At 43.7% G+C, this 27943-nt stretch overlaps 1 protein-coding gene across 1 annotated transcript in view; it reads right to left on the reverse strand.

Moving 5' to 3' along the window:
• shank2b (SH3 and multiple ankyrin repeat domains 2b) overlaps nucleotides 1-27943 on the reverse strand; it is a 1006494-nt gene that overhangs the window by 733758 nt on the left and 244793 nt on the right. Inside the window, exons 8-9 of the mRNA XM_059652213.1 lie at nucleotides 23140-23307; nucleotides 6022-6138 (exon numbers count right to left, since the gene is read on the reverse strand). Coding sequence (XP_059508196.1) covers nucleotides 6022-6138; nucleotides 23140-23307 — 285 coding nt within the window. The remainder of the gene's footprint in view (nucleotides 1-6021; nucleotides 6139-23139; nucleotides 23308-27943) is intronic.

Raw genomic sequence — 27943 nt, forward strand, 5'->3', positions numbered from 1 at the left:
GTGAAGGACAATAGTTCACATTATCTGAAGGAAAGCAAATGAACTAAAAGCTATCCACAGCACCTGGCATTGGGTAATTGAGAAGCAGTTTGCTTCTTAAAGGATTGGGAAGGGCAAGGTTGACCATCAGTGCCTTGTACTGCGTAAATGATACACGCCATGGAGTGCAGCCCAATTCCATGGTATGTTCACTCTACATCCCTGACAGCCCTTCATACAGCCCACTGGGGGTCCTGCTTGGTTAAGTGTATCAGCTCAAACAATCAACAGGCGGCAACAATTGGTTGGGGGAACCGAGGAAACTCAGTCAGAAGAGCATCAGGTGTTTAATCCGTGGGTCTAGCGTTCAATTCCTTCTCTGATTGCTGTTTCAGGCTCAGAATGTTTTATTTGCTCAGAAGGACAATTAAATCATACTGCATTCCGCAACTACCTGAAGGAAGGTTCAATTAACTCAACAAGATACTCAAAATACTTCAGGCTGCAATAATGAGAGATAATGGGAACTGCAGATGCTGGAAAATTCCAAGATAATAAAATGTGAGGCTGGATGAACACAGCAGGCCAAGCAGCATCTCAGGAGCACAAAAGCAGACGTTTCGGGCCTAGACCCTTCATCAGAGAGGGGGATGGGGTGAGGGTTCTGGAATAAATAGGGAGAGAGGGGGAGGCGGACCGAAGATGGAGAGTAAAGAAGATAGGTGGAGAGAGTATAGGTGGGGAGGTAGGGAGGGGATAGGTCAGTCCAGGGAAGACGGACAGGTCAAGGAGGTGGGATGAGGTTAGTAGGTAGATGGGGGTGCGGCTTGGGGTGGGAGGAAGGGATGGGTGAGAGGAAGAACCGGTTAAGGAGGCAGAGACAGGTTGGACTGGTTTTGGGATGCAGTGGGTGGGGGGGGAAGAGCTGGGCTGGTTGTGTGGTGCAGTGGGGGGAGGGGACGAACTGGGCTGGTTTAGGGATGCGGTAGGGGAAGGGGAGATTTTGAAACTGGTGAAGTCCACATTGATACCATATGGCTGCAGGGTTCCCAGGCGGAATATGAGTTGCTGTTCCTGCAACCTTCGGGTGGCATCATTGTGGCAGTGCAGGAGGCCCATGATGGACATGTCATCTAGAGAAAATTCTCTAGATGACATGTCCATCATGGGCCTCCTGCACTGCCACAATGATGCCACCCGAAGATTGCAGGAACAGCAACTCATATTCCGCCTGGGAACCCTGCAGCCATATGGTATCAATGTGGACTTCACCAGTTTCAAAATCTCCCCTTCCCCCACCGCATCGCTAAACCAGCCCAGTTCGTCCCCTCCCCCCACTGCACCACACAACCAGCCCAGCTCTTCCCCCCCACCCACTGCATCCCAAAACCAGTCCAACCTGTCTCTGCCTCCTTAACCGGTTCTTCCTCCCACCCCAAGCCGCACCCCCATCTACCTACTAACCTCATCCCACCTCCTTGACCTGTCCGTCTTCCCTGGACTGACCTATCCCCTCCCTACCTCCCCACCTATACTCTCTCTCCACCTATCTTCTTTACTCTCCATCTTCGGTCCACCTCCCCCTCTCTCCCTATTTATTCCAGTTCCCTCTCCCCATCCCCCTCTCTGATGAAGGGTCTAGGCCCGAAACGTCAGCTTTTGTGCTCCGGAGATGCTGCTTGGCCTGCTGTGTTCATCCAGCCTCACATTTTATTATCTAGGCTGCAATAATGGTTTGGTTTTGTGACATAGTGGTAGTGTCCATACCTCTGACTGAGGAGGACTGCTTCAACTCCCACTTACTCCATAAGTGTGTCATAACTTCCACTTTGAAACTAACAGAAGCAAAATAATGGCGTAAAATTAACTCCACGTGTCCTACAGGAACAAAGATAAATGATTGGGCAACAACAACACCAATATATACAGGCTGCATTGGAAATAGCAAAGATAAAATGAATAAACACAATTGGAGCAGAGAAATGAGCAAATGTTATGAGGAGATCACTCAAAACTCTACTGTGCTTGCACCACGTCATCCCCATGCTCACTGACTGACATTGCCTTTGGTTAAGTAACACGTCAATTTTAAACCTCTCGTTCTTGTTTTTCAAATCCGTCCATGGAGTCCTCCTCCCTGTCTCTATAAACACCTCCAGCCTCATGGCCATTTGAAATGGCAGTAATATTTTTCTTTGAAAGGATTAAAATTCGAACAAGCTAGGATTTCCACACATTTAGTTGGTATGATTGGTTAAAGTAATGCCTGCGTGTCTATGGCACAAACAGATATGGCCATAAATGTTACAGGTTGTAACATTGGCTCATAACCTTCTCTTTACACTCTTTTGAATTAATTCATAAGACTTCTTGGACCAAGAGCCAATCATGAGAAAATGTTTAGCGGAGCAAGATGAAACAAGCAAGCAGTTTGACATACACAATTTCTGTTTAGCATATATCCCCCAACATTACCATGCTTAACAGCAGATACATGGAGAAGCTGCACTCACTATGATTACCTCATGGCCTGCCATTTGTAATAGAATTAGGGGAAGTCGATGGAAAAGTAAAATTAACAGAGTGCTGTACATTACGCTCCCAAAGAATTAAATATATAAAGAAATGCCTGCTGTGTATGGAACAAAAGCTGCTTTAATTGCAACAAGGAGCTAATTTGTTTTTATAATCTGGAAGGGTATTTAACCGCTGCAAGAATGTTAAAGCTAGCAACAGCAAATGTGAGTGAACAGGCTCTGCCTAATTAAATCCAACCACCCACAGATATACTGAAATAGGAGTCTGCCTACACAAAGCTGATGAAACATGGTGAGAAACTGCAAACAAAGGACAGCCAATGTGCAGCAAATACATTTCACTGTCACATATATACCTGGTCAGAAACATTCTCCTGTTGAGGTTCTGAGTTTAGGGTTTGCCACATTGCATGTCAACTGAAACCAATCCTCCAGAAATACAGATTATCAGTGAAATTGAACTTTACTTACAGCTGCTCAGGTTTCCAAGCAAAGTAACACACATTTCAATTCTGGAACAATCGAACGAACAGTCTATCAAGTTATTAATTTTTTAACATTGCATTGCACAGAATCAATACCCTCATAAGATGCAAAAGGATAAACTTTTTGAATGTTGTACATGGGTCAATTTAATCATTTTTGCAAAGTGTAGGGATCATAAGATCAGAACAATTCATTGTAATCCCTCAAGCCTGCTCCGCCACTGGCCAGCCTGTGGTTGATCCCATTACAAACTCAGACCTGCTCTTTACCAACTTTTGTGAAATATTTAATTCAGATAATTACAGGTCAACTAGCAAAATATCAAAATCAATTACAAGAAAAAGCAAATCAAGGGATAGGTGGGAGATGTACATAAAGAAAATTAGCTTTCTTGTGTTCTTTCAGAAAATTATCTGCAGACGCTGCCACTTTCTTTACTATATCTTACTTACAGTGTGATGAAGACTCATAACATTATTTTTATTTACAATCAAGGGAAATAGATTTTAATTTGGTTTTCTGAAAATCAGACTTGTTTCTCTAGATGTTAGAGAGTCACTTGGAACAGGGATTTTGTAACAGCGTTTAAAATAATTCATATCATTTTCACTAAATGACGAATGAGCCATGTGACAGATAACTGGCAAAGTGATTGCTACCTTAAGGTTTATAAAGCAGACAGTGAGAGAGAGTGAAAGGTGAAGAAGCAGATTTCTCCAGTAAAAAATGAAGATCCATAACAGCATAATGCATGATGCTAGTAGCAGTGTCCAAGGGGTCAGGACTGAGAGATATTCTGAGAAACTAGAAGTGAGTGAAAAGAAAACTCCAGATGCAAAAGATTGTGGAGATGTCAGAGAGGTATAAATCATGCAAGGCAATGGAAGACATTAGTTTATTGAACCCATGATAAATAATAAGTGAGCTAAGTTAGCAGTTGATTTATGGGTATCAGGGAGACATCGTAAAGAATAAAAAAAATTTCAGGGATGCACAGAAATTTGCAGAAAGGAAATAAATTGTGACCATGCAAGCTGAGCAAGATGACTTAGAAACAGAAATATCTCTAAAATTGATCCAAAGGGGTGTGATAAAGAACTAACAAAAAACAAAGTAAATTACAGCACAGGAACAGGCCCTTTGGCCCTCCAAGCCTGCGCTGATCCAGATCCTCTATCTGAACCTGTTGTCTATTTTCCAAGGATCTGTATCCCTCTGCTCCCTACCCATTCATGTATCTGATACATCTTAAATTATGCTATCGTGCCCGTCTCTACCACCTCCACTGGCAACGCATTCCAGGCACCCACCACCCTCTGCAGAAAGACTTTTTCACACATATCTCCCTTAAACTTTTCCCCTCTCACCTTGAAATTGTGACCTCTAGTAATTCAGACCCCAATCGGGGGTGGGGGTGGGGGTCTTCTTGCTATTCACCTTGTCTATACCTCTCAGGATTTTGTTGACTTCAATCAGATAAGTGGACACTTGGATAAAAATGATCTGACTGGCAACAGTCAGCATGGATGTGCAAATGCAAGATTGTGTTTGATGAATGTATTGAAGTTTATTGAAGACATTATGAACAAAATTGACAGAGGGGTATCAATGGATGTAATATGCAACCAAATATAAGATTTCCAAATGTGGAGATAATACAAAGACAGTACGGTGAGGAAGATGTAAAACATTTTCTGAAGGATTTGGACAGGTTTAGTGACTGAGCAAGAACAGAACAGATGGAATATAAAGTGGACACATGCAAAGTTATCCTCTTTGGTAGAAGAAATGGATATGTAAAGTATTTCTTAAATAGTGAGAATTTAGAAAGAGTAGAAGTACAAAATGACCTGGGTGCCCTTGTTGATAAGTCACTGAAGGTTAACATTCAGGGTACAGCAAGCTATCAGAAGGCAAATGGAATGTTGGCCTTTATCACTGGCAGATTTAAACACATAAGAAATGAAATCCCAGTTTGGGCGTCACCACTGCCACTCAGCTCCTGACCTCATTACGGCCTTGATTCAAACATAGACAAAAGAGCTGAATTCCAGAGGCGAGGGGAGAGTGACAGCCCTTGCCAACAAGGCTGCATTTGGCCAAAAGTGGTGTCAAGGAGCACAAAAAAAACCTGGGTCACTAATGTCCTTTAGGGAAGGAAACTGCCATCCTTACTTGGTCTGGCCTACATGTGACTCCAGACCCACAGCAATGTGGCTGACTCTTAATTACCCTCTGGGCAATTAGGGATGGGCAGTAAATGCTGCCTGGCCAACAACACCCTCATCCCGTGAATGAATAAAAAAAATCCCAGTACTGCAGGTAATATCTTTGATGAGGATACAATATCTGCTGAAACAAGAATTATGTAAATATTCTCAAACCAACTATATCATCCGGAAACATCAAAGGAATCTGGATAAAAGCATTCAATCTAACAGGAACCAAACCTTTGCCAGACTTGGGACCATCAAAGTTCTGGAACGTTCTGAAGGGTCACTGGGCCAGAAACATTAACTCTGTTTTCTCTCCCACAGATGCTGCCAGACCTGCTGAGCTTCTCCAGCAAGTTTGTTCTTGCTCTGGAACCTAGGTTCTCTTATGGGAATAAATCAGTTAGCTCACTGAGCAACTTCTGGAAAAAGCAGCAGGCCTAGCAGCATCTGTGGAGGCAGAAACAGAGTTTAACATTTTGAATTCAGTATAACTCTTGCATAAAATTGCTGTCAGCTGTGTCAGGGCAAACAATTATCATTTCCCCAAACTGTCATTTTGGTCTAGACTTTAACTTGCATGAAGTAAACAAGTTAATGTTTGACATGAATCTCACAAGGACGTGGTCATTATTGTATCCCACCATTACTGATAAGTGTAACTTTCAGCTTCACTGTTACTTTATGTTACAACTATAATCTTGTTCATTTCCATCTTTTTTTCTGATCTAATTATGAAGTGCAACGAGACAAAGAGTTACTATCCAGTAGAAAGTAAGATACAGCGATGGCTTGCAGCTGCTCACCTGATTGTAAAGGGCACAGACATGGAGTGCTGCATTGCCTGAAGCATTCTGTGCTCCCATATCAGCCCCATAGAAGAGCAGGTGTTCCAGATGTTGAACATGGCCATAACGACATGCCTATTAAACAGAAGGGTGATTGAAATTATCATTCTGTGTAAAGACAATATACTCATCATTTCATCCATTAATTTTAATCTTCATTTACCCTATCAAGAGACCACATGAGACACAAAGGATTACACCTGTTGGACAGGCATTAATAAAGGCTGATGGTTATGAGTGAATCAATTAGGCTAAACTTTTCTTTTTATCTGGCACCCTCGTAAATGAGGAAGGAATAAAAAAAATTAGGAAAATGAAAGGAGGGCAAGTAACCAAGGGAAGAGACAGAGAATGGTCCAGGGTCTCCAGCTCAGAACAGAACAGAACAGGAGTGCTTAGGATGGAGGGGCCAATCGGAGGCAGATCCAAAGGGATGTTGGTTAGAAAACACAAAGCCGGAGGCTGAAAGAGTTTGAGAGGGCCTTTATATTAAACATGGAATTCTGGTGAGGAATCATGGCAGTCTGAGAAGCAGCAGAAGATTGAGATCAGTCAGAGTGTGAGGGGGAGGGGGTGAGGATAGAAGCAGGTGGAACATTCACTGAATCCTGAGGTGGAGCTCCTAAGATGACATTATGGATCAAAATTGATGCAGAGCAAGAGGATTGGTTGTTTGGAAACCAGCTTTACTGATTGAGTGAGTAATTCTGGGATTGAGGTGAAGGGTAAGGTCCCTATTTTTGTGATTTGTAGGTTGTTAGGAATGGAGGGGGAGAGAAGAGAGAGTGCAAGAAATGTGAATTATGGGAGTTAGTAAGATTGTGTGATTGGTTCCTGAAGTGTTATGTGTACTTGGTAAAGTTCACAATGGCAGGACCATGTGATACTGAGTGCAGGAAAAAGATGACGTGGCAGATGTACTAGTAAAGGAATGAAAAAAGAGAGTAGGTGTTATACTTTTGAATCCTCAAGTGGGGGGCGATGTCCTGTGGGTAGTATTACTGAACTGTTAATCCAGAGATGCAGATAATGTTCTGGGGCCCTGAGTTCAAATCCCACAATGGCAGATGGGAGAGTTTGAATTCAATAAAATATCTGCAATTAAAATATAATCATGACCATGGATCCATTGGTCGATTGTTGGAAAAGCCCATCTAGTTCATTAATGTCCTTTAGGGAAGGAAACTGCCATCCTTACCTGGTCTGGCCTACATGTGACTCCAGATCCACAGCAACGTGGTTGACTCTGAACTGCCCTCTGGGCAATTGGGGATGGGCAATAAATGCTGCCTGGCCAGCATATCCCATGAAGGAATAAAGGGAGGAAAAAACAAGTTTGTGGGGACCTGTACAATCTGAATGGGTTGCATAGAACTGGAATGTGTCCAACATACTTGCTGTTACTGTTGAATGGTTTTAAACTAATTTGGCGGGGGAATTGGGTACAGATAGCTGTAAAGTTGGGAGCAAGCTCCAATTGGATATAGAAGGAATACTATGACAGTCTAGCAAGCAGAGAAGACCAGAGCAGGATAAGGCACATGGTAGGACCAGAAAGCTAAATGGTATCTATTTTAATACTCAGAGCTTGAACTGGTCAGGCAGATGAACTTAGAGTGTTGATCAGCACATGGGAATATAGTATTGTTGCCAGCACTGAGACATGATTGAAGGAAGGACAGGACTGGCAGCTCAACATTCCAGGGGATAGAAGTTTCAGGTGCAGTGAGAGTGGGGGTGCAGGGGAGGGGAGGGGGGAGCGCTGATATGAGTGAAGTGAAGGCTTTGCATCATTGCTAAAGGAAACTATTACTGCGCTACTGAGGGAGGACGTCATAGAAGGGTCTTCAAATGAGGCTTTGTGTAGAGCTTCGAAATAGAGGAGCAGTTACGTTGCTGGGATAGTACACCAGTCCTCCCAATAGTCAGACACAGACGATAAAGTATATGAGCAATAGAGTTATACAGATTGCAGCAAATTTCAACTTTGTGAACATTAACTGGATCACCTTCGTGTGAAAGGATTGGATGATGCATCCAGAAGAGTTTGTTACTTACACAGTCCTGCTAGACTAGGCAGTGCTACAGCTAATCCTCAGAAATGAAGCCAGTCAAGTGGGAATTTTTTTTAATAGTACAGTGAGAATTCACAGTCAGTCTGTTGTTCTAAGAGGGAAGGGCAAGGGTAGCAAGTGCAGGAGACCTGGGAAAGGAAGGGATATTGTGAGATAATAAAGTGTGAGCCTGGATGAACACAGCAGGCCAAGCAGCATCTCAGGAGCACAAAAGCTGACGTTTCGGGCTTAGAACCTTCATCAGAGCGGAGGCTGCTGTGTTCATCCAGCCTCACATTTTATTATCTTGGAATTCTCCAGCATCTGCAGTTCCCATTATCAGGGATATTGTGAGTTTGATGAAGGAAAGGAGAGAAGCAGGTGTCAGCTGCAGGGCATTAAAAGCAAGATTTTGGCCATTCAAAAGTAACAGGAGTGTATGAGGGGTCACAAAATATCTTAAGCAGATGAGATCAATGAAAACAGCAAGGCTTTTTATAAGTATATTTCGAGTAAGAGGATTACCAGGGAAAGAGTGGGGCCTATTAGTTAAAAGGGGTAATGTGTAATATTTCACACTTGTATTCACTGAGAAGAAAGACATTGTAGCCATGGATTTCCGTTGGGATGGCAATGTTCTTGGACATGTTAAGGTTAATAAGGGGGATATAATAGATACATTAGCAGGCATAAAGGTGCAAAAATGCCCAGGCCATGTTGAAAGGTCTCCCAGATTTCTAGGCCGCAGGTGAAGTGCCATGTGACTGGAGGATAGTTAATTTGGTTCCTTTGTTCAAGAAAGGACAGCTGGGAGACAGCATGGAATTAAAGGTCAGTTAGTCTGACATCAGTGGAAGGGAAATTATTTGGGCAGCGCCGTGGTTGGGGAGGCAATGGCCTAGTGTATTATCACCGGACTGTTAATCCAGAGGCCCAGGTAATGTTCTGGGGAACTGGGTTTGAATCCTGCCACAACAGATGATGGAATTTGAATTCAATAAATATTTGGAATTAAAAGTTTAACGATGACTGTGAATCCATTGTTGATCGTTGGGGAAAAACCCATCTGGTTCACTAATGCCCTTTAGGGAAAGAAACTACCATCTTTACCTGAGATAATGGGAACTGCAGATGCTGGAGATTCCAAGATAATAAAATGTGAGGCTGGATGAACACAGCAGGCCAAGCAGCATCTCAGGAGCACAAAAGCTGACGTTTCGGGCCTAGACCCTTCATCAGAGAGGGGGATGGGGGGAGGGAACTGGAATAAATAGGGAGAGAGGGGGAGGCGGACCGAAGATGGAGAGCAAAGAAGATAGGTGGAGAGGGTGTAGGTGGGGAGGTAGGGAGGGGATAGGTCAGTCCAGGGAAGACGGACAGGTCAAGGAGGTGGGATGAGGTTAGTAGGTAGCTGGGGGTGCGGCTGGGGGTGGGAGGAAGGGATGGGTGAGAGGAAGAACCGGTTAGGGAGGCAGAGACAGGTTGGACTGGTTTTGGGATGCAGTGGGTGGGGGGGAAGAGCTGGGCTGGTTGTGTGGTGCAGTGGGGGGAGGGGATGAACTGGGCTGGTTTAGGGATGCAGTGGGGGAAGGGGAGATTTTGAAACTGGTGAAGTCCACATTGATACCATATGGCTGCAGGGTTCCCAGGCGGAATATGAGTTGCTGTTCCTGCAACCTTCGGGTGGCATCATTGTGGCAGTGCAGGAGGCCCATGATGGACATGTCATCAAGAGAATGGGAGGGGGAGTGGAAATGGTTTGCGACTGGGAGGTGCAGTTGTTTGTTGCGAACTGAGCGGAGGTGTTCTGCAAAGCGGTCCCCAAGCCTCCGCTTGGTTTCCCCAATGTAGAGAAAGCCGCACCGGGTACAGTGGATGCAGTATACCACATTGGCAGATGTGCAGGTGAACCTCTGCTTAATGTGGAATGTCATCTTGGGGCCTGGGATGGGGGTGAGGGAGGAGGTGTGGGGACAAGTGTAGCATTTCCTGCGGTTGCAGGGGAAGGTGCCGGGTGTGGTGTCCATTTCAAGCATCTCAGGCAACCAGCTTGTAACTGATGTCCATTTCAAGCCCACCGACTCCCACAGCTACCTAGAATACACCTCCTCCCACCCACCCTCCTGCAAAAACTCCATCCCCTATTCCCAATTCCTCCGCCTCCGCCGCATCTGCTCCCACGATAAGACATTCCACTCCCGCACATCCCAGATGTCCAAGTTCTTTAAGGACCGCAACTTCCCCCCCACGGTGATTGAGAACGCCCTTGACCGCGTCTCCCGCATTTCCCGCGACACATCCCTCACACCCCGCCCCCGCCACAACCGCCCCAAGAGGATCCCCCTCGTTCTCACACACCACCCTACCAACCTCCGGATACAACGCATTATCCTCCGACACGTCCGCCATTTACAATCCGACCCCACCACCCAAGACATTTTTCCATCCCCACCCCTGTCTGCTTTCCGGAGAGACCACTCTCTCCGTGACTCCCTTGTTCGCTCCACACTGCCCTCCAACCCCACCACACCCGGCACCTTCCCCTGCAACCGCAGGAAATGCTACACTTGTCCCCACACCTCCTCCCTCACCCCCATCCCAGGCCCCAAGATGACATTCCACATTAAGCAGAGGTTCACCTGCACATCTGCCAATGTGGTATACTGCATCCACTGTACCCGGTGCGGCTTTCTCTACATTGGGGAAACCAAGCGGAGGCTTGGGGACCGCTTTGCAGAACACCTCCGCTCAGTTCGCAACAAACAACTGCACCTCCCAGTCGCAAACCATTTCCACTCCCCCTCCCATTCTCTTGATGACATGTCCATCATGGGCCTCCTGCACTGCCACAATGATGCCACCCGAAGGTTGCAGGAACAGCAACTCATATTCCGCCTGGGAACCCTGCAGCCATATGGTATCAATGTGGACTTCACCAGTTTCAAAATCTCCCCTTCCCCCACTGCATCCCTAAACCAGCCCAGTTCATCCCCTCCCCCCACTGCACCACACAACCAGCCCAGCTCTTCCCCCCCACCCACTGCATCCCAAAACCAGTCCAACCTGTCTCTGCCTCCCTAACCGGTTCTTCCTCTCACCCATCCCTTCCTCCCACCCCCAGCCGCACCCCCAGCTACCTACTAACCTCATCCCACCTCCTTGACCTGTCCGTCTTCCCTGGACTGACCTATCCCCTCCCTACCTCCCCACCTACACCCTCTCCACCTATCTTCTTTGCTCTCCATCTTCGGTCCGCCTCCCCCTCTCTCCCTATTTATTCCAGTTCCCTCCCCCCATCCCCCTCTCTGATGAAGGGTCTAGGCCCGAAACGTCAGCTTTTGTGCTCCTGAGATGCTGCTTGGCCTGCTGTGTTCATCCAGCCTCACATTTTACCATCTTTACCTGGTCTGGCTTACATGTGACTTCAGACCCACAGCAATGTGGTTGACTCTTAACTGCCCTCTGGGCAATTAGGGATGTTCAATAAATGCTGCCCGAGCCAGCGATGCCCTTATCCCGTGAATGAATAAGGGGGGATAAAACACTGGCGCCACACAGCAGCAGGGACCTGGGTTTGATTTCAGGCTCGTGTGATTGCCTATGTGGAGTTTGAACATTCTCTGTGTGGGTTTCCTCTGCGTGCTCCAGTTTCATCCCACAGTGCAAGGATGGGCAGGCTAGGTGGACTAGCCAAGGTAAATTGTCTCATGGTGTCCACTGATGTGTAGGTTAAATGGGTTAGCCATGGGAAATGCAGGGTTACAGGGATAGGACAGAGAGGTAGGCCTGGGTAGGATGCCCTTCAGAAGGGTGGTGTGGACTCGATGGGCCAAATAGCCTGCTTCCACACTGTAAGAATTCTATGATTCCATGAAAAATTTGAGGGACAGAATCAATCAACGCTTGGAAAGGCAGGAATTGGTTAGGGATAGTCAGTGCAGATTTGTCAGAGGGGAGGATACTTGTTTGACTTATTGAAATGAATTTTTCTGAAAATGTGACGATATATACGTTGACAGGCCGACGAGGGGAGAGGCCATTCTAGACTTGGTGCTCGGAAACGAGCCGGGGCAGGTATCAGATCTTGTGGTGGGAGAGCATTTTGGTGATAGTGACCATAACTGCCTCACATTCTACATAGCTATGGAGAAGGAGAGGATTAGGCAGAATGGGAGGATATTTAATTGGGGAAGAGGAAACTATGATGCGATTAGACATGAGTTAGGAAGCATGGACTGGGAGCAGTTGTTCCATGGTAAGGGAACTATCGACATGTGGAGACGGTTTAAGGAACAGTTGTTGGGAGTGATGAGTAAATATGTCCCTCTGAGACAGGCAAGAAGGGGTAAGATTAGGGAACCTTGGATGACGAGAGCGGTGGAGCTTCTAGTGAAAAGGAAGAAGGTAGCTTACATAAGGTGGAGGAAGCTAGGGTCAAGTTCAGCTAGAGAGGATTACATGCAGGCAAGGAAGGAGCTCAAAAATGGTCTGAGGAGAGCCAGGAGGGGGCACGAGAAAGGCTTGGCAGAAGGAATCCGGGAAAACACAAAGGCATTTTACACTTACGTGAGGAATAAGAGAATGGTCAAAGAAAGAGTAGGGCTGATCAGGGATAGCATAGGGAACTTGTGTGTGGAGCCTGAGGAGGTAGGGGAAGCCCTAAATGAGTTTTTTGCTTCTGTCTTTACGAAAGAAACAAACTTTGTAGTGAATGAAACCTTTGAAGAGCAGGTGTGCATGCTGGAATGGATAGAGATAGACGAAGCTGATGTGCTGAAAATTTTGTCAAACATTAAGATTGACAAGTCGCCAGGCCCGGATCAGATTTGTCCTCGGCTGCTTTGGGAAGCGAGAAATGCAATTGCTTCGCCACTTGCGAAGATCTTTGCATCCTCGCTCTCCACTGGAGTCGTACCTGAGGACTGGAGAGAGGCAAATGTAATTCCTCTCTTCAAGAAAGGAAATAGGGAAATCCCCGGCAATTATAGACCGGTAAGTCTCACGTCTGTCGTCTGCAAGGTGTTAGAAAGGATTCTGAGGGATAAGATTTATGACCATCTGGAAGAGCATGGCTTGATCAAATACAGTCAACACGGCTTTGTGAGGGGTAGGTCATGCCTTACAAACCTTATCGAGTTTTTTGAGGATGTGACTAGAAAAGTTGATGAGGGTCGAGCTGTGGATGTGGTGTATATGGACTTCAGTAAGGCATTTGATAAGGTTCCCCATGGTAGGCTCATTCAGAAGGTCAGGAGGAATGGGATACAGGGGAACTTAGCTGCTTGGATACAGAATTGGCTGGCCAACAGAAGACAGTGAGTGGTAGTAGAAGGAAAATATTCTGCCTGGAAGTCAGTGGTGAGTGGAGTTCCACAGGGCTCTGTCCTTGGGCCTCTACTGTTTGTAATTTTTATTAATGACTTGGACGAGGGGATTGAAGGATGGGTCAGCAAGTTTGCAGACGACACAAAGGTCGGAGGTGTCGTTGACAGTGTAGAGGGCTGTTGTAGGCTGCAGCGGGACATTGACAGGATGCAGAGATGGGCTGAGAGGTGGCAGATGGAGTTCAACCTGGATAAATGCGAGGTGATGCATTTTGGAAGGTCGAATTTGAAAGCTGAGTACAGGATTAAGGATAGGATTCTTGGCAGCGTGGAGGAACAGAGGGATCTTGGTGTGCAGATACATAGATCCCTTAAAATGGCCACCCAAGTGGACAGGGTTGTTAAGAAAGCATATGGTGTTTTGGCTTTCATTAACAGGGGGATTGAGTTTAAGAGTCGTGAGATCTTGTTGCAGCTCTATAAAACTTTGGTTAGACCGCACTTGGAATACTGCATCCAGTTCTGGGCGCCCTATTATAGGAAAGATGTGGATGCTTTGGAGAGGGTTCAGAGGAGGTTTACCAGGATGCTGCCTGGACTGGAGGGCTTATCTTATGAAGAGAGGTTGACTGAGCTCGGTCTCTTTTCATTGGAGAAAAGGAGGAGGAGAGGGGACCTAATTGAGGCATACAAGATAATGAGAGGCATAGATAGAGTTGATAGCCAGAGACTATTTCCCAGGGCAGAAATGGCTAGCACGAGGGGTCATAGTTTTAAGCTGTTTGGAGGAAAGTATAGAGGGGATGTCAGAGGCAGGTTCTTTACGCAGAGAGTTGTGGGAGCATGGAATGCGTTGCCAGCAGCAGTTGTGGAAGCAAGGTCATTGGGGTCATTTAAGAGACTGCTGGACATGTATATGGTCACAGAAATTTGAGGGTGCATACATGAGGATCAATGGTCGGCACAACATTGTGGGCTGAAGGGCCTGTTCTGTGCTGTACTGTTCTATGTTCTATGTTCTATGTTCTATATAGTTGAGGGTAGTGTAGTTGATGTGGTTTACATGAACTTCAGTAATGCCTTTGACAAGGTCCCATGTGGAAAACTGACCCTAAAGGTAAGAGCCTGTGGGATCCAAGGCACATTGACAAATTGGATACAGAATTGCTTTACAAACAGGAGGCAAAGGACGATGGTTGTTTTTGAGATGGGAAGCCTGTGGCTAGCGGTATGTCACAGGGATTTGTGAGGAGACCCTTGCTATTTGTTATGTGCATTAACGACCTGGATGTAAATATGGGCAATATAATTAGTAAGTCTGCAGATGAGATGAAAATTGGTGGCTGTGGTTGATACTGAGGAGCATAGTCTCAGGCTAGAGTCTGATATTATTCAGCTGCTAAATTGGGCAGAACAATGGCTGATTGAATTTAATCCTAATAAGTGTGAAGTGATATATTGTGGTTTTTCTAATGAGAGAAGGATATGCAGAATGAATGACAGGTCCCGAGGGAGCACTGAGGGAGAAAGGGATCTTGATGCACAAGTCAGTACATCCTGGAAGATAGCAGCACAGATAGACAGGGTGGTCAAGAAGGCAGATGGCATGCTTGCCTTCATTAGCCAAGGTGTAGAATAAAGGAGCAAGGGGGTCTTGTTGCAACTTTATATAATAGTTAGGCCACATTGTTATGCAGTTCTAGTTGCCTCACTATTGGAAAGATGTGATTCCAGTGGACAGGGTTCAGTGGAGACTCAACAGGATATGCCAGGGACAAAAATCTCAGTTATGAGGAGAGACTGGATAGGCTGCGTTTGTTTTCTCTGGACCAGAGGAGGCTGGGGGGGGGGGGAAAGAGTTCTGATTGAGATAGACAAAATTGAGAGGTATAGACAGAGTACATCTGAGGATCTTTTCCCCAGAGGGTACAGGTTTTAGGTGAAAAGTAAGTGGTTTAAGAGGAGATGTGAGAAATATTTTTTTCACTCAGAGGTTGGTAGAAATATGGAACATGCTGCCTGATTGGGTGATAGAGGCAGATAATCTCAACATTTAATATACAGCTGGATGAGCACTTAAAATGCCAGGATAAAGAACACTATTGGCCAAGTGCAGGTAAGCAGGTTAAGTGTAGTTTGGTGTTTGTTGTTCGGCATTGACATGATGGGCCGAAGGGCCTGTTTCTATGCTGTATGACTGTAATATATGCTAATTTTTCATATTCTTTTTGATGAGGATATGGGTATCACATGAGCTGAATGGTTTTCTGCACAACTTTTGAGAGCAGTTAGGAGTCAGTCATATTGCTGTGGGTCTGGAGGTACATGTAGGCCAGACCAGGTAAGGGTGGCACATTTCCTTCCCTAAAGGGCATTACTGAATAAGGTGAGTTTTTACAAAAACTGATGGCAGTTTCATCATCGCCAATACAGAGATTAGATTTATATTCCACATAATTAAGTAAATACAAATTTCACCATTTACTGTGGTTGGATTTGAGCTCCTGTCTCTAATGAATCAGCCTGGACTCCTGGGTATCTAGTCTAGTCCCATTACTACAATATCACTGCCTCCCATTAATGTTTACAGTTAACAGATGGCAGGAAACAATGTTATGATGTTTGTTCTATAGACACATACCAGGAGCTGGGTAAATGGGTAGTTTTCCCCGACCTGTCAGGCTTTATGCTTTGCTTCAGACATCACTAGGTGTGCACCCAGGTGCCCAGGTCTTTGAATCACACTCTTGGCTGTCAAGCAACTATCCTGACAATTTTTGCAGAAAAGAACAGAGTGATTGAGCCCAGGAGTCTGAGGGAGAGCTCGTATGTTGCAAAGAGAGCAAATCTGTTGTATTTGAAGCTGACAGCAGCTGGGGTGAGGGTGCAGGTGTAAAGCCAGGACAACAGGCTTGCTTCCTTTACTTCAGGTACTTCTCTTCCAACAAGTTATTGACTTATCAGTTCTTGCTATGTGAAGGTGAAAAACAGACCAGTCGACTTAAATGCAGATTTGAAACTTTGGGATCCCTGTAGTGATTTCTGGCTGACTGGTCTATTTTGGCTCAATATGTAACCATCTCAACTTTGAGTTAAAAGGTTCAAGCACAGAGATGACAGCACAGTTTCTCAGCTGGCAGTCTGGGTCTGTGAATAAGGGTAAACTGAAAATGTGTCTGTGTGCTATCAAAGGTGCAGTCGTTCAGAAGATCAAGCAAATTTTCTCTCTCTCATTGTCTTGGAGAAAATTAGAATTAGAGTAAGGATCAGGGTGTACAATTAATATATGTCCATTTATTGCAACACAAGTGTTTCCAAAGTTAATGAAAGAGGCATATGCCTTGTGTTAAGCACATTGAGTGCTTCAGCAGAAGGATCAGGTTTGTCTGGGGTTAGCACCACATGGAGGCAGTCTGGGTTAATTAGAATCAACCCGTACCTCTTCACACCAAAGTTCATTCTAGGTGTTAGAACTTGCCAGGGCAGCATGCCTTTTTTCGGCGGATGGAATAGAGGAATGCTATCCCTTTTCACCAGGCTCCAGCAAGCTATCCAGGCCAGAAGCACTGAGATGTCAATACCCTCTAAAACAGGAATGGATTGCCAGGTGGAAAACTTGCAGGTGCCCACGGCACTACAAGAACCCTATTAATGAGTCCAATATTGTAGTATCTGCCATAGATCATCATACAACCCCTATGTGGAAACAGGCCCTTTGGCCTAACAAATCTACACCAACCCTCAGAGCATCCCACCCAGGCCCCTTCCCCCTATAGCCCACCTAATCTGCACATCCCTGAACACTACGGGCAATTTAGCATGGCCAATCCACCTTAACCTGGACATCTTTGGACTGTGGGAGGAAACCGCAGCACCTGGAGGAAACCCACGCAGACACGGGGAGAATGTGCAAACTCCAGACAGTCGCCCGAGAGAGGAATTGAACACGGATCCCTGGCACTGTGAGGCAGCAGTGCTAGCCACTGAGCCACCGTACCACCCCAAAATATTCATGTCGCTTTCTTTCCTAAACCTTGTTATTTCCTTTCCTTCCCCTTCATGCCCAAGAGGATGCATTGTCCATGACTAGATGTTTCTACAATGTGTTATCCATGGAAGCAATGTTATGATCAGTGTCAACACAGAGAATGGAAGAATTCTGGAGCAAGTTGACCAAACATTCACACTGTCAATGTCTGAAACTGCTGGCATGACTTGGAGTTGGATTATTAGAATTTGCGGGAATAAATTAGAGATTCCATCTCTGAAAGCTGTGCTATGTATCAAAACCGATATCTGTTCTACTCTATTGACAGTTGTTTATGAATATGGGCACCACATATCTTTCTCCCAGCCAGGTTTGAAGAAAAATGGTAGCAGCATGATGCCATTGTTCTGTTTGTGTCAACACAAGTCTCAGCATTTATTTGTTGTGGAGTTTATCCGAGGAAGCTACATCATCATCAAAAATGAAACTTCTTCTTCCAGTATTTCACCAGGCCATAGTGAAATGAGCCAATCTTTTCTCTGAGACATGCTGGTATCCATCCATTTTCTCTTCGGATTGAGGAAAGAAATGAAATCAATCATTGAGAATTACCTTCAAGTAGTTGTCATTTCCAGTGCAGGGGATTGGAAGGGAAGCGCAGCAACAGACCAGTTAATTTTATCATTTTATCATTCTTCTGCCAAGACTGTTGTTCTGCTGTTAAATCAATCTCACACACTTGTTCGGGGACTTTATCTGCCTGCTATTGGTTTCAAAAATATATTATTTTTACCATCCAATCTCCAGCCTTATTTCAAGACCAAATGTAGATAAATTATGTAAAACTTAACACATTTTAATCCATACTTGAGATGTAGGCCTCCATCAGTAGACCCACATTTGCTGTTATCACCGCTTGCTCATTTCCAAAAAGGTGGGCCTTTGTTTAAAATGGAGAGACTGGTCAGGTCACATCAGGGAGCAGCAAAGAGCTGACTAAATTGAAACAGAAATGGATCCACACAGACTACAAATCCAGAAAGAATATCTTGAATTAGCCCACAACCTGAAAGCTTCATGATCAGTTTTACTTAGACTGGAATTTTGTCCTAATTTCCATGTTTCTAAAATTAAACTCTCACACCACCATGGTAGATGTGAAGAGGATGCTTCTTGCTGTGGGAGAATCGAGGGTCAGAGGATTCAGAGTTTAAAAACAAAGATGTTGTTTCTGTCACTGACCAATGAACCTTTGGAACTCTGTTCCGCAAATGGCAGTGGAAGCAGAGTCAATGACTATTTTGAAGGCAGTTGGATTTGTGGCAAACGAAGGGTAAAAGGTTATAGGGGCGGGAAACGAATGTGGAACACAGGCCATTATCAGATCAGCCCCAATCTTGCTGAATCGTGGAGCAGGCTGAAGGGGACTGATGACCTCTTTCTGCTCCTACATTTTCTGTTCATACAGTGGGATTTGAACTCAGGTTCTTTGGATTACTTCAAACCCTATTGATGAGTCAACTGATAACATGATCCTTACATGACCAAAACCTGTTAAAGTAAAGTGCTCTACAAGAAAAGAGAAATCACAAAATGTAATTACAAAAGCCCTGTAAAGATGCTGCGGGATACTAGAGTCAGCTTAGTTAGTAACTTCATCCCATGTTCCTGCCTATTGTTTTTGTGGCTGTATTAAAGTCATTTACTTCAATTGAATGGACAGGAGAATTTCAGATAAACATGCTGCTTAGAACGGAGTGCATGCATTTGTTGGGCAAGACCATCTAAATATTTGCTTACAAACATCCTCAACTTGACTGTCCCTTCAACTATTTTTGTGTCATCTGCAAACTTAGCAACTACGTCCTCACTTCCTTTGTCCAGGTCCTTAATATATGATGTGAATAATTCTGGTTCTAACATGGACCCCTGTGGGACTCTACTAGTCATGGACCCCTTATCCTCATGCCCCGCCTTCTGCCAGACAGCCAATCCTCTGTCCATACCAGTACATTGCACCTAACACCATGGGCTCTGCCCTTATTTAGCAACATCCTGTGTGGTACCTTGTCAAATCCTTTTGGAAATCCATATAGAACATGTTCTGTGGCTCTCTTTTGTCTGATATGTTTCCTCCTCAAAGGATTCTAACAGACTTGTCAGATGTGATCTCCCCTTGACAAAGCCATGCTGTCTCCAACCTTGTTAACATGCACTTCAAAGTATTCCACAATCTCATCCTTAATCATGGACTCTAATATCTTATCAGTGATCAAGTTCAGGCTAACTGATTTATAGCTTCCTGTTTTCTGTCTCCTTCCTTTCTTAAATGGGCATGTTACATTTACCATTTTAGTGTTCTCTGGGACTCTCCAGTGATTCCTGAAAGATCAGCCACCAATGCCCGACAAAGTCCTCAGCTATGTCCTTCAGAACCCTGGGGTGTAGTCATTTGGCCTAGGTGATGTATCCACCTTTAGATCCTTCAATTTTGCCAGCACCTTCCCCTTAGTGTGAGCACTACATTCACTTCTGCCCCCAACTCTCTTAAAGTTTTAGTGTGGCACCAATGTCTTCCATTGTAAAAACTGGTGCAAAGTACGTACCCAGGCCCTCCACAGTTTCTTTGTTTCCCATTAGTGCTTTTCCAATTTCATTTTCCAGTGGTCTAATGTCCACTCTTGCCTCTCTCTTACCTTTCAGGTAGCTAAAAGAAAATACCCTAGCAATCTTCTTTTAAAATACCATCTAATTTACTCTCATATTTCATCTACTCCCAACTAATTACATTTTTTTTGTTTTCCTCTGTTGGTTTTTAAAAGCTTCCCAATTCTCTGGCTTCCACTAATGTTCACCATTTTATATACTTTTGTTTTTATGCTCTCCCTGGCTTCTCTTACCAGCCATAGTTTCCTCATCCTCTCCTTAGCACATTTCTTCTTCCTTGGGATGAATTTCTGCTGTGTCTCCTGAATTACCCCTAGTAATTCCAGTCAATCTTGCTCCACTGTCTTCCCTGCTAGGTTCCCTTCCAATTAACTCAGGCCAACTCCTCCTTCATCTCTTCGTAGCTACCGTTACTCAATTGTAATACAGTTACATCTGATTCCAGCTTCTCCCTCTCAAACTGCAGGGTGAATTCTATCATTAAATGGTCACTGTCCCTTAGGGGTTCCTTCACCTTATGCTTCCCTAATCAAGTCTGCCTCATTACACATCCCCAAATCCAGAATTACCCATTCTCTAGTGGACTTTTCCACAAGCTCTCCAAAAAAAAACATTGTGTAGGCATCCCACAAATTCTTTTCCTTTGAATCAGTTTACAGGATGTTTTGGAATGACAGAAAAGTAAGAGAAGGTGAAGTGGGCATTTGATAGGTATTGATGGTGTTTCTACAATATCGAGAGGAGATCTAATTTCAGGAAACCAACATATGAAGCAGATGGCAATGATAGCCTCAATGAAGTTGTCACAGAATGCTTTCAGGATAGTTTCTTGCAACTGCATTTTCTGGAGCTGACCAGAGTACTGACTCCACGAGACCTGGTATTGTTCAGTGGGATGGGGCTCATTAATGAAGGTGTAGGTGCTGGTAGGCAGCAGCAACAAGAACATAACTGAATTTTATATTCAGTGCATTCAAGACTATTTTTAAATTTTGATAAGTGTAATTATGAGGGCATGGCAGCAGATCTGGCTAAGGTAGCAAATTAGGAAAAGGAAAGGTCAATGGAAATTCAGGAGTAGACGTTTAATGGAATATTTCAGAACATATAGAAAAGATACAATTGCAAAGAATAAAAAAGAGATTCAAAGTGAGGGACCCACCATCTGTGGTTAACTGGAAACATTAAAGATCGTATCAGACAAAAATTTAAGAGAATATAATTGCAGAAAGGTGAGTAGCAGATCAGAAAATTGGACAGAATACTGAAAACAGCAAAGAATGACCAACAGAAATTGAAGAGGAAAAGTTAGAGCTCAAGAAAAAGCTAGTTAGCTAGCGGGTTGGGGGGGGGGGGGGGGTAAAGTCAAGAAAAGCACAATCGTAAAGATTGAGAACATTTTTGGAGCTGTGGCTGACAAGTCCCCGGATCCTGATGCACTTCATTCCAGGGACTTTGAAGAAGCGGATAATGAGATAGATAATGGATTGATTTTAACTTTCTAAACCCGCTTGAATTAGTGAAGGTTACATGGGATTGGAAAATAGCTAATGTAACTCTGTTGTACAAAATGGGAGGGAGGCATAAAGCAGCAAACTACAGACCAGTTCAGTTCACATGTCACAGAGAAAATGTTTGAAGCTACTATTAACAGAAATTTCAGGTGAGTTGTTGGAAAAGTTCAGAGTAATCAGAGTCAGCATGGTTTAATGAAAAGGAAATCACTAACTGGAGTTACTTCAGTTAGTAATGTGCTGTGGAGAAAGAGAAGTGAGTCGATAAACTGTACCTACATTGTCAGAAGGCATCTGTTAAGATACCATGTCAAAGGTTATTACGGTGTAGGAGGTATAGACATTGGTTTACTAAGAGGAAGCAGAGAGTGTATAAGTCGATCTTTACAGGTTGTTAAGCTGTAACAAGTGGTGTGTCACAGGGGTAAAGCTGGGATCTCAACTGTTGATTATGTATATAAATGAGTTTGCTGAAGGATTGAAGGTCCGGGAACAAAATTTGTGCGTAATACAAAAATAGGTAGGAGAGTGAGTTGTGAAGAGGACATAAGGAGCACACAGAGGGATATCAATAGGTTACATGAGTGGGTAAAAATATGCAAATGGAATATTATGTGAGAAAATATGAAATTGTCCATTTTGGCAGGATGAAGTAAAAAAGAAGTAACTATCTAAATGGTGAGAGGTTACCGAGCTCTGAGATGCAGAGAGACTGGAATGCCTGAATCACAGAAGGTTAGTGTATAGCAAGTAATTAGGAAAGCTCACAGTACATTATGATTTATCACAATTGAATACAAAATAGGGGGATTTTCCTCAATTACAGACAACACTGAGATACCACATCTGGAGGAACACTCATGGTATTGGTCACCATACTTAATGAAGGATGTAACTGCAGGATGGAGGTTACAGAAGGTTTACTAGAATAATGCCTGGAATAGGTGAGTTACATACTGAGGAAAGTTTTTATTATCTGCTGGAGTTTAGAAATGTAAGAGGTAACTTGGATGAAATCGAGAAGTCCTGAGGAATCTTGATAGGGTGAATGTGGAGAGGATGTTTCATCTTACAGGAGAAACTAGAACATGGCATCGCTGTTAAAAATAAAGTGTTGTCCATTTGAAAAAGAGAAGTGACAAAATCTTTTCTTACAGAGGGTCACGGGTTTTTAGGTCTTGGCAAAGTTAACATGGGAAGGATGTTTCCTCCTGTGGGATAATCTAGAACTGGGGGTCTCAGTTTAAAACTGTGTTTCCCATTTAAAACAGAGATGAGGCAAATTGTTTTCTCTCAGAGGGTTGAGTGTGTTTGGTACTCTCTTCCTGAAAAGGCAATGGAAAAGGTCCCTGAATATCTTTAAGACAGAGGTAGGAAAGGAGGCAGAAGGTTATCAGGGTAGACAGAAATGCAGATTGGAAGTTACAATCAGATCAGTCATGATCAGGCTCGAGGCGCTGAATGGCCTCTTGTTTGTATACTAGTCTGTACTTTCTGTGTGTGAAGGAAGGTCATGAAGTTATCTTTACCTGATGGATTTCTTGCCATCCATTTTCATCTTTACAACCAATGGAAGCGTGTTCATAAAGCAACAGTTCACAGCAATAGGGGTCTCCTCCAACAATCACAGTGTGATAGAGAGCTGTCAAGCCATGACTGTCCTTATAATCGGTAGAAGCTCCAAGTTCTAGCAGAGTCTGGGTAACACATGAATGAAAGATACAAAGGAGTTAGATTGCCATCTTGTCTTCAAATTGAAACATTATCAATATATTCATTTCAGAACATTTGATTTATTATGGTACAATGGGATATCAGCAATGTGGAATTGGATAACAGAGAAGCTTTATTAGACTATAACCTGGAACTGTTGGGTTATCTTCTGAGGAAAGGTTTTAGGCAGACTATGTTTGTATCTGCTGGACAGCAATGGGTGCCTTGGTTAAAACAAATAAAATCACAAGGAACTTAAAATTGAGGTCAATGTTTCTTTTTGCACAAAGGGATGAGAGATTTTGGAACTCTACTCTTTGAACAGTAGTGGGAGCAGAGTTACAGCATAAGATCGCAAGAAATAGGAACAAAAGCTCCTTGAGTCTGCTCCACCAATCAGTAGGATCATGGCTGACCCAATGTTTCTTACATCCACTTTCTCCATAACTCTTGATTCACCGACTGATCAACAATCTGTCTATTTCAACTTTAAATATACACAAGGACTCTACCCCCACAGCTGTCTGAGATAAGGAGTTCAAAAGACTGGCAACCCTCTGAGAGAAGGAATTCCTCCTCATCTCACTCTTAAATTAGTGCCCCTTTACTCTGAGATGACGTACTCTGGTACTAGATTTTCCCATGAGTAGAAACATCTTCTCAGCATTTACCCTGTTAATGCCCTTAAGAATCCCACATGTTTCAATGAGATCACCTCTCATTCTACTAAACTCCAGTGAGTAGAGTCCTGGCTTATTTAGCCTTTGCTCATAAGACAGTCCCTCCATACCAGAGATCATCCTAGTGAATTTTCTCTGAATTGCATCCAATTAAATGATATCCTTCCTTAAATAAGGGGACCAAAGCTGTTCAGAGTACTCCAAATGTGGTCTCCCCAACAGCCTGTTTAGTTACAGTGAGAATTCCCTACTTTTATACTCCACCCCCTTGAAATAAGGACCAACATTTCATCTGGCTTCCTGATTACCCACTGTTTCTGTGAGCTAGCTCTCTGTGTTTCAGGTACAAGTTGCCCAGTCACTTTGTCTTGCAGCTTTCCGTAGTTTTTCTCGATTTAAATACATTGTTATTTTGTTTTCCCTTCCAAAATTAACAACCTCATATTTCCCTTCATTGTACTGCATTTGCCAACCTTTTTCCCATTTATTTAACCTACCAATATCTCTCTGTAAAATGTGTATATCCCTTTCATAACTTGCCTTTCCAATTATGTTGGTGTTGTCTGTAAATTCGACTGCAGTACATTCATTTCCTTTCTTTCTCAAAGTCATTAATATACTTTGTGATCAGTTATGGTCCAAACACTGATGCCTCTGGAACTGTATTGGTTAAAGGTTGCCAACCTCATTTACTGTTTCCTGTCCATGAGCCAATTCTCTCTCTGTGCCAATATACTACAGTCCAACATCGTGCCTGCTAATGGCTTAACATTTCATGAGGTACCTTGTTGAACACCTTCTGGAAGTCTGAATACATCATATCCACTGGCTCCCCTTCATCCACGCTAGTGGAGGCTTCCTTGAAAAACTCTAATAAGTTAGTCAGGCATGATTTCCCTTTCATGAATCCAGGTTGACCTGCTTGATTTGATTTAGGATCTTCCAAATGTTCTGCTATTACTTCCTTAATAATTTATTCCATTACTTTCCAACAATAGATATTAGTTAATTAGCCTATAGTTCCCTGCTCTTCACTTTCCTCCCTTTTAGAATAGGGGTGTCACATTGGCCAATTTTGCAATGCATGGGGCTTCTCCAGAATTCAATAATTTTTAGAAAATCACAGCCAATGCATAGAACTTAATTCTTCATGATTTTTAAGGGAGAAGTAGATAGATTCTTAATAAGGGATGGGGGTGTACAAGAATTTTGTGTAATCAGATCAGCCACAATCATATTGATTGGCACAGTCGGGTCAAGGGACTGAGTGGCCTATTCCTGTTCTTCATTTGTATGTTTCTATCAATAGATCTTTGTTTCATATGAAAATATACAGACGAAAGGGTGATATTTACAGTTGAGGCACAGATCAGTCAGTATTTATTTGAATTATCTCTTTTCTCACCTACATTCCGTTCCTTATAGTTTTTATTAATTACCGATTTAGTCAATGTAGGAGAATCTTCATTAGGTAGAAGAATGTTCATATTTGAATACTGTTATTTCTCTGGGAAGTTGCTTCCTTGGTTTTATCAAACATTTTAGAAGAAGACAATTTTTCAGGATGCTCACAGTTTATTGGATACTCTCAGAATGTGAAGCGCAATGTTGTAATGGCCATCCAGAGGATGTTCTTCCATTACCTCTGTCTTCAATAAAATGGAACACTTGGCAAATACATTATTAATAATCCACAAAAATGGTTTTAAAATGGTTCAATGCTGTAAGGCTTAAAAAACAACTATACATGATCCTAATATTGAACAAGAGAACTGAGATCAAGTCAGTATTTCATGATCCCCTCTCATAAAACTGTTCAAATGATAGTGTTGCTGAAAGCGTTTGTTATTTCTACTAAAATACAAGTGGGAGGAAATTGAAACAGATCACTGCTCACTGACACCTCAGAGTATTGTCAAATCTTCAACAGCTACTGACAGGACTAGGAACAGTCTTTTCTATTTAATTCAACTTTCACAAACTGCATATTGGCAACTCCAAAGACAGGGCTGAAACTGATGGACAGGAGGTTGCCTCAGTCACAACCAAAACAGGCACATTTTGTGACTCAAACAGGGTATTCCTCCAGCAACTAGAGAATCAGAGGTGGGCTTTCACATTGAGACAGAGTTCCTGTCATACGCCTGTGGATCTCACCACCTCTGGAATTTCTTTATGGGGGGTGCTGCAAGAAGCAGGAATTCGAAACCCCTGTCCACCAATTAATCATCCATTCAAGTCATTGAGGGGCTTGCTCATGGTCCAGGGATGGGGAGAGGAGAACGCAATTTTCAAAGCTGAAATTACTGAATCCTGTCTGATGCAAATTAATGTACAGTTATTGAGATCAAAAAAGGGAAAGCCTGCCTAGGTTTTATTCTCTCTCTCTATTGGCTCCCTCTCCACCTCCACTCACTATCACCCCACATCCCACCTTTCCATAAACACCACCTTTCCTTAGCTGTCCTCCGTTGTGAAGAAGAATCACACTGGGCTTGAGGTATCAACATGTTGTATCACTTTACAAACGCTGCTAAACCTGCTAAGTTTCTCCTGCAATTCCTGTTCTTGTTTGTTTCAGATCTCCAGCATCCACAAGTTTTTAATCTTAATTACATTGAGAGACAGTATTGCTCGGGCAATACAGCAATACAGGGTCAGTCCCCAGGTGCCACTCCAGTATCACCTCCCTGAACCTAATTTGAAAATTCAACAAAAAGTTCCATTGATCATACTGCAACAAATGAGCAAAGCTAAGCCTGTGCAACAGCTCAGGGGAGGCATGGAAAAGCTTGAAGCTAGTATCAATATCACAATTACTTACACAAAAACTTAATTTCCACTAAGTTTAATGTTAGATTAAATCAAGCAGCCTCAAGTAAGCACTATGTAGACTGTCTGTATTGTCACATCGTCCTTGTACAACAGTGGAAGCAGTAAGCCCCAAGTTAGGTATTAATTTCTGTGTTACACCTTAACTGAATTAAACCCTGTGTTTAGGATGTCTTTTTATTTGATAAAAGCTGATACATTGGCCTAGAATTTTGCACTCTGTATTGCCGAGTGCCAGGATTGCTGAGCTGAGAGGATGGTGAGTTTTTGTGACTGAAAAAAAGGATTAATAATTGGTAAATAAAAACCCAAAGAACAGCAGATGCTGTAAATCAGGAACAAAATCAAAGTTGCTGGAAAATCTCAGCAGGTCTGGCAGCATCTGTCAAGGGAAAAAACAAAGTTAACATTTTGGGTCCGGTGACCCTTCCTCGGAACTGAGTTTAGTCCTGATTTCAAGTTGATTGTTACGAATGTCGGGCCTCACAATGTTTAGTCAAAGTTGAACCTTTGAGATGAAAATATCATGACATTACACAGAGCTTAAACTCGCCTTTTAAACCATCAAACACACTGCAGCCTCTATGTGATTTCTCTAGTATCCATGGCGTGATTTATGGAGAGACAGGGATCCTCATCACCAGCGCACATAGTGAGGTAAACATTCCCTTGAGGAGTAAACCTCCACTTGCGAGGGAATGCACTCACCAGGAAATGTCATGGGGTAAAGCTGTAGTGTGGCAGGAAGCAGGGTGAACCCCTCCTGAAAGCAGGGAAGAAGACAAATCTGTTGGATTTTTACTGGACCATCTCGGCTGATGGTCCAATCAGAACATCAAAAGTTTGCCTCTGACCCAGAATCTACAGCAGGTCAGGTAAAAATTAAACTGAGATATGAGAGTGTGGGAGTATGTGAGGGGGGCCGAGTGTGGCGGGGGGTGAGGGGGTGGTGTGTGGGGGGGGGGGGGTGGGGGGGTGTGAGAGGGTGGTGTGTGGGGGGGGAGGGTGTGTGGGAGGGGGTGAGAGGGGGCAGGGTGTGGGAGGGGGTGAGAGGGGGCAGGGTGTGGGAGGGTGCTGTGGGGGGGTGGTGGTGACAGGGAGGAGTTTT

This window comes from Stegostoma tigrinum, chromosome 17 (assembly GCF_030684315.1).
Source record: "Stegostoma tigrinum isolate sSteTig4 chromosome 17, sSteTig4.hap1, whole genome shotgun sequence".
In the NCBI taxonomy this organism is placed as follows: domain Eukaryota; kingdom Metazoa; phylum Chordata; class Chondrichthyes; order Orectolobiformes; family Stegostomatidae; genus Stegostoma; species Stegostoma tigrinum.